The 8,042-nt window shown below is 34.6% G+C and overlaps 2 protein-coding genes across 2 annotated transcripts; one reads left to right on the plus strand and one right to left on the minus strand.

The window, feature by feature from the left end:
* Positions 1–2,030: 2,030 nt before the first annotated feature.
* Positions 2,031–5,045, plus strand: LOTGIDRAFT_160041 (hypothetical protein; the record flags this gene model as incomplete). Its single annotated transcript, XM_009054927.1, has 3 exons — positions 2,031–2,062; positions 2,392–2,573; positions 4,705–5,045. 3 exons carry the CDS (start codon positions 2,031–2,033, stop codon positions 5,043–5,045), a joined length of 555 nt encoding a protein of 184 aa, XP_009053175.1.
* Positions 5,046–6,175: 1,130 nt separating this feature from the next.
* Positions 6,176–7,213, minus strand: LOTGIDRAFT_160042 (hypothetical protein; the record flags this gene model as incomplete). The annotated part of the gene is made up of 1 exon (XM_009054928.1): positions 6,176–7,213. The coding sequence occupies one exon, from the start codon at positions 7,211–7,213 to the stop codon at positions 6,176–6,178; it is 1,038 nt and encodes a 345-aa protein (XP_009053176.1).
* Positions 7,214–8,042: the final 829 nt, after the last annotated feature.

Raw genomic sequence — 8,042 nt, forward strand, 5'->3', positions numbered from 1 at the left:
AGGGGGTGTCCACGTGGATTTAGGAATAAACATTGTTCTAGCACCACGTGGGGGGTGGTTTCGAATAAAATATGTGCAGCTAAGATTTCGTTGAAATCGTTCAATGGATGGTCGGAGATAATTCAAGTTAGCTATCTTTGGTGTGGGAATAAACTTAAGTCCACGGTCTAAGATTGAATGCTGAAGGGGTGTGAGAATTTTGCGGCTCAAGTTAACTACAGTTTGGCCTAGCGGTGGCCTCTCAGTATTTTTATCCCCAGTAATTAGTTTAAAGACTTACTCGATGCTTGAAGCTGGTGTATCCAAAACAAATAAATGCTGTTTGCTGTTTCTGGAGACCAATGAAGATTATCAACTGTTTCGAATTCTTCTTCGTAGGGTGGTAAGATTGTTGCGCTGTTGATACTGGACTCCATCATCATGTTGTTGAGGGTGCTGAGGTTCTGTTGTGCTTTCTTGGAGATTTTATTTGAAATGGGTATACATGTGAAGAGGATCTTGGAGTTTGGGAAGGTTTTGTTGGCTGTGGCGATTAATTTCTGGGCTTGGTTAAAGGAGGTCTTTGGTATCTGGTCACGGTTGTTGAGGCCTACATGAAGAATAATGGTAGTAGGTTTGGGATCATGGTCGTATGATTCCAGGATTGACTGTATGTGATGGATTTGGGCACCGGGGTAAGAATGTATTTCGGTGTCTGAACTGGTTTTGGTAATTCGATTCAGGTTAGATGATCCAATTATTAAGGTTGATTTCTTTAGAGCAGGTAGTTTCCATAATGATTTGTCCTTGGTTTGGTGATAATGCGGTTTGGTTATAATGGTCGTCGACGGTGTGATTGGTACTGGTTTGGTAGTTGTTAGAATTGTAGCATTGGGAACGGACTGGGATCTGGTTCGAGGAGGGGAAGGTCTGGATACATGTCTCGACTTGGATGGAGACTGAGGGGTGGTTTGCTGGTCCAAAAACGCACAGAAGGAAGAAAGGTTGGCGGATCCTGGATCACGTGGTGAAGATTCAGATGGTGTGGAAGGGGAAGACGAGTCTGAAAGTGAAAAGAGAAGTGGTGTGCCCTCTCTACGAGAGCGTTTACCTATGTCTGCTGAACTAGGGGTAGGTGAACTTCGGGCTTGTTTAGGGGTTTGGTTCGGCAGTGTGGTAGCTCTAGATGGTGCAGGTGTAGTGTCCATTTCAGTTGGTAGAGATATGGTTACTCTGGTTTTTGTTTCGTTGATTGTTTGGTAGAATTTGGAAATTACAGCTTGAGTGAGACGTTTCCCATAGGAGCGACGGGCCCAGGACAGGGCATGAGAAACGATGCAGTCGACGGCAGGTGATGATAAAGACTTGGTACGAATGGTGGTCAGCTTCTCTTGAAGTGTGGTTTGGTAATGGTCGATCAGGACCTGCGTAACCTTACACAGCCATGTCCGATTGAGGGATCTAATATTCGCGTCGACAGCTGATGTTTTCATTGCTGGACGGATAAAACTATCCAACTCAGAGACTTTGCGTTTGAAGGTAAACGCTGGTTGGCCTTGCTGTTGAAGGGTAAGGATTGCCAAATGATGGAGGCACTGCAAAACTTGGAAGAACACCTTCACAAAGGGTTCTTCCTCCTTATGAGTGGAGGAATTGATATGTCACCTCTTTGGCTAAGTTTAAATGCCGATTTTTTTAGTATTAATTTAGTAATATTTAATATTTTTCTAATGGGGTTTCATATGCGAAATCGAATTTTAAAACACTTTTCTGGCTATGTCATCTTTTCAATTTAGAACTTTTTCTATAAAAATAAAGAGTTTTGAAGTGAAATAAATAACAGACTGAGAGTTTTCAGTCGGCGCCTTGAAGTCAGCCCTTTTCAATTGTACGAATTTGACCCATACCAGCATCTTTTGGAAAGCCGTGTTAACTGTTTTCTTTACAGGTATAGCTGCAAAATTGCGCGACACGGCGCTTCGGCATTTTGATGTGTATTGTAAACATTAACGTAGCCTATCAAGGTTATGAGGTTAACGATGGTTCCAAAAATGACGTCATGTGGTCATGTGATAAATACGACGTAATGGCGGACTGTCTTTGTAAACAAACGGGAATTAAACACAAATCGTCTTTATTTTAGTTATACATGTATCTTTATTATCGATTATAAGATTGGAATTGGATACAATAGGATATATAGAAACATTCACGGTAGGTGTCCAAGTGGCCCATAATTGACTTTCCATACACTTTAAGCTCTTTAATGAGCAGAAATTCAGACCTAGAACGTCTATTTTAAAAGTCTGGTTTGACTATCCCAAAAAAAAAGTTCTTCCAACCCATACCAGCTAAAGATAAAATTACTTTTACGAACAAAGAAGGTAATAAGGAAACTGGTACTAAAATCAGGTTCAGAAATGGTTTCTGTTCAGAAGTTTTAACATCGGTCGATATTCAAGAAATAGTTAAAGCCGGTGGACGAATTATTAGAATATTAGATAGTATAGTATACGAAGAAAATTTTAAAACTCCACCATATGGAGATTATATTTTAATTTTGAGAGATCTAAGAAATAAATATATACGAGAAGGTAATATCGTAGGTAGTAATTGCATGAAATTATTAGGTAATTCATTGTATGTAAATCTATTCAGAAGGATATAACTACATCGAGACATTTATGGAGTGAAGCAACTTTAAAAGCCAACTTCGATTCACACGTCAAAAGCTATCCTAAAGTAAATGAGACTCAATATATCGTTGAGATAAATGAAGAAGAAAAAAAAGAATTTGACTGTACACCTCCTAAATCTACACGACAAACACCTAGTCATTTGCGATCATTCGTATTATCTCACAGTAAAAAAAATAATGAATAATTTTATTCACATAATAGATGGATTTTTTAAGCCGGAAATATACTATACAGATACTGATAGTTTATACATTTCGTCTAGTAATTGGGATAAATTAAATGAAGCTGTGTTGGTGTCTGAAAACGATTAATGTAAAGGAAAGAATGATTACGGTGATGGTGGAATTATATATGGTTTATATTTAGCGCCAAAAGTTAAATACAATATCATTCTAACTTCCGACGGTATTCTAAAAGAAAAGAAAACGTTTAAGGGTTACTCTATTGATAAGATAGCTGTATAAGATTATATTTGATTAGCTAGTGGACATGATGTGACGAATGAATTTAAGAAACCATGGGAAAAAAGTTTCACCAATGGAGTAGTTATTCCAAAGGATGATGATAAACAAAAGAAAGTTTTTAGAAGTTATTTAAATCTCGTTAAGAGAAAGGCACCGGACAGCGAAGGAATTATGTATCCTTATAGTGATAAAGATGACTTGAGTTTAGATGAAAACTACGAATTTGATGATTTCGATTATCTAGCTATTCAAGAAGAGAATGAAGAGTGTTTAATTTAATTTTTTTGTTTTAAATGAAGTTGAATAACAATTTCCTCGTTTCCAAAATCTATAAACCTATTTTTACCATCTTTGATTTCCAGATTTATATCTTTAATCATGAACGAATTAAGTGGTAAATATGTCGTTTGAAATGGTTTCTCTATAATTCTATATCCAATCGGTACAGTGAATGTTGGAAAACTGTAAATAATCTGACGTTGAAAAATCCACCTTTTTTCAAATTGCAATGTATATTTATCACATCGATATCATTCTCGATATTAGCTTTGTGTGGAGCTAAAGTGGATTGCGTGTATATTTGTTTATCAAATCCTAGTAACGCATTCAATGAATTTTCTACGTTGAAATCAACTTGACTATTATTTCTTAATATCAATTTTATTTTGTTCAGATTCAAATTACCTTCGAATTCAATACTGTTTTTACCATTTGCACTTCCTCCATATTCAGATAGGTATTCGTTAATGGCTACGTATTCATAGCTTCCTGTTAGTAAACGTATGGTTTTGTAACTCCATTATCTGTTGATATTTTTATTTGGTTATATTTTTCGTTGATATTTCTAATGGAATTGTAAACAGAGAAATACTTTAATCCCAATTCATATTCTTGATTGCGATCGAGTTCGTACTCATAATCTAGAGACAATTTAATGTATGATTTATTTGAGGTGATAACGAATAATTGTTCTTTATTTGACATTTTTAATCACGCTTTTATAATCATTTTTATCTATAATACCTTTCTCTAGGAGTCTTTTAAGTATACAACTCACTTCATTAAATTGTCTGTGTGATCGATATCCTTCCTTCATTGCTGCTAATATTACTCGTAATCTATTAAGTAGATCCTCGTTGTTGTCGGATAAAAACGTTATACCTTGTCCAGATACCATATCTTCGAATTCGTCTATTTCTTGTCCAGATACAATATTTTCGAATTCGTCTATTTCTTGTATGATTGGTGGATAATCTTCTGCATAATCTTCTACCTCCTCTTCATCCTGCTCAATAACTTTTGTTATATATAAATCAACTTCTTTCAGTCTTCTTGTTTCTGGTCCTGACTTTCTAATTGCATGTAGAAATTTTGAGTATGAAAATAATAGAAGCTATTGAAACAGCTTCCCCAACTGTAATAACTTTCAATGGTAAAAAAATCAGCATAACTAAAAAACTTATTGATAAATACAAATATTGTAAAGTCAGAGACGATATAGATTTAGAAAGAAGGTGGATTTTTACCTCTCCTTCTACCTTTAATATTTGGTGGTATTGCAGCGGCGGGTGCAGCAACTGGTAGAATATCTGCCGCAGTCAAAGCTGCCGACGTAAAGAAAGCAGCTGATGCTAAAGCCGCTGAAGAACGCAGACATAATTTAATAATGGAAAAGGAAGCCAAAGGTTCAGGAGTGGGAGATATGATAGGCACAATAAAAGAATTTGGAAAAAGATTTGGGGAAGAAACCAAGAAAACTGTTAAACTAGTAGATAGTATTGACACAGGAGAAGTCAAAGTCAAACATAAGGGTAATGGAATATTTTTAAAAAATATACACACTGGAGAAGGATTATTTCTTTCAAAGTATAAAGGAGAAGGAGTGATTTTTGGAATAAAATAAAATAATAAAAAATGGGAAAAAATATTTCTTAATAACCTCATGTGTATATGCGGTAGTTCCGGTTCTGGGAAAACTCATCTCATTTTTAACATGTTGACAACACCAAACCTTTTAGATTTCGATTCATTATATATCTACACAACAACACCAGAGCAATCGTATTATCAATTCCTCAAAGCTTTAGAATATTTTCTAAAGCAAGATATTTTAAGACCTATTTCAATATGACTTAGAAAAAGAAGAAGAAGTGGAAATAAAAGATATCATAGATAACTTCATTAAATCAAAGAATCCAACGGATATAAAAGTTTTTCTTACGAAAAATTTTAATGATCTAGACTTGTCTAATATTGATAGCAATCGAAAGAACTTAATATTGTTTGACGACTGCGTAGCCCAAAGAAATCAAGCTGTTCAACAAGAATTCTTCACGAAAGGAAGACATCACAACTGTCACTGCATATACCAATCCCAATCTTTTTACGGGATGTATTCTATGTTCATTAGAAAAAATGCAAATTGTTTTTTATTATTTGAATTAAACGATAAAGATTTATCTCAAATCATTCAGTCGATTAATCACGGAATGGACAGAGATGCATTTAAAAAGGTTTGTAAAGCTCAATGGAGAAACCCAGATGATCATGGATATGTATTTGTAAATACTAGAAAACCTGCGGGTGAAAGAGTTATGATCGACATATGTTAATTTTATTTTTTTTAAAATGGATAATTGGAATAATATTTTAAAAAGAAATAGAGAATATATCAAAGCTAAGAATAAAATAAAGACCCAAGTTGAAAAAAACAAATTACAACAACTTGGATTAACAGAAAATCTACAAACTCTATTTCAACCAATATTAAAAAGTCAAGAGGATAATAAAAAAAAATTAGCTTCAGAATATAAATCCACCCCTCATCACCCCAAACCGATTGAATATGGTGGTATTATAATTAGGACCTTAGATGATATAAGAGAAAATTGCTTTTTTATGGTGTTTTTTGAAAGACCTTTTTTGAAATCAAGGTTTTTCAAGGCAACGGACGGAATTCAACGGTTTTTCAAGGCTGTGCGAACTCTGGATTAATTGTTAAAGGTTGGTTAGGATAATTATCGTTGTTAAATCTTACTTGAACTTATGGATTAAAGGATCTTGAGTTTGGTTCATTGCCACTCTGAAGACATTATTGTTATTCGTTTGAGAATCTGGTAAGTTTTTGAAACCAACCATTAAATATCTTGCTGGTTTAATAGTGTTAGTGATTGGCCATGTGGTGGATTCTCCAGTTAAAGTCATGCTACCTACCGTATTACGATGAAGAAAAGCTATTTCAATATCTTTAGTTAATGAGTTGAATATTCTCGTTTCTACTTCAATTGATGGTGTTATTACGGGTATGAAAAGTTGGAGATTCGTTATTTCTAATTTTGCATTTAAAGCATTCTCTCCAAAGAATATCTTATCATCGTTGATTTCTCTTTGTAGATGAATTTTATATGGTAACCCTAAAGAAACCTTTCTGTGTTCCAACAGACCGAATAAAGGATATAATTTCCAATTTACGTAATTACCCCACCTTTTATTCTCAACAACATTATTATACTGAAGTACTCGTTTTTCAAATCCATGATTAGCTGCTCGTGCTACTCTTTCTATTGTGTTTCGAGCAACAACTCTCACTCTAGCTAAATCAGCATCATTTGCAAGATTTCTTACCGGTTCTTTTAAAACACTTCCATCTCCAACATCGGGTATCCAACCTGAGACTGAATCGAAATCTTTAGGATATAAAACTGTTTTCAACATTGTGTCGAATTCCCCAGGGTGTTTAATTGTTTCTATCGGATTTGAACCAGCTTCCAAAACCATCTCGCTAAATAAAGATGGAAAGAAATTGTTTTCTAATGTTGTATTAGTTTGTGGTTCAAGATTTTCATTGGGAGTTCCATCTTTAATTTTGAAATCACATCTGAAATAAGCATAGGAAAGAAGCAACCAATTCGATAATGAATTTATTTCGAAGGTAATTCTACCACCATCATTCAACTGGGATTTAGAACCAACAGTCGGTGAGATGATAATATAATCCTCTTTTTTCTTATTAAATGAATAACGAATCGGATCGTAAAATTTAAAGATTGGATCTAGTATTTCATTTGCCATTTTTAATGTTTAAAAATTGAGTAGAAAATTGTGGTCTGATTTTTTTTCCAAAAAGAGTCATCTTCCTTCTAGAAGTTTCTACATTATTAAAACCGGATGTTAAGCGAAACAAGGAAGTTATTTTATACAAGGGTATTTTTAATATGCTTTTTTTGATGGAATGTAGGAATTGATTGAAGGTGTTTTTAGTGTAGGAATTTATGAAATGTAGGGTGTTTAGGTGTTTTTTAGTGTAAGAATTTATGAAATGTAGGGTGTTTAGGTCTCTTTTGGTGTAAGAATTTATGAAATGTAGGGTGTTTAGGTCTCTTTTGGTGTAAGAATTTATGAAATGTAGGGTGTTAAGGTCTTTCTTGGGACACTTCAGTATCATACCTCTATCGGAAGTGATGATTAGAATTATTTCATCTTTTGGTAATGTAACCGTTAGACATCGACAATGACTCTCAGGGACTATGAGTCAGCTCAGTGACCCACATGTCCAACAACAGGCTTACAAACATATCGCTATATCGTGCATATAAGCCAAATTTCACTCACTTCAGTATTATACCTCTACCGGAAGTGATGATTGGAATTGTTTCAACTTTTGTTAATGTAACCCATAGACATGGACAATGATTCTTAGGGACTATGAGTTACCTCAGTGACCAACATGCTCAACAACGGGCCTTCAAAATGTGACTATATCGTGTATATGAGCCAAATTACACACCCTCGGTATTATACCTCTACCGGAAGTGATGATTAGAATCATTTCATATTTTGGTAATGTAACCCCTAGACATCGACAATGACTCTTAGGGACTAAGAATTACCTCAGTGACCC

This window comes from Lottia gigantea, assembly GCF_000327385.1.
Source record: "Lottia gigantea unplaced genomic scaffold LOTGIsca_23, whole genome shotgun sequence".
Taxonomy (NCBI): Eukaryota; Metazoa; Mollusca; class Gastropoda; family Lottiidae; genus Lottia; species Lottia gigantea.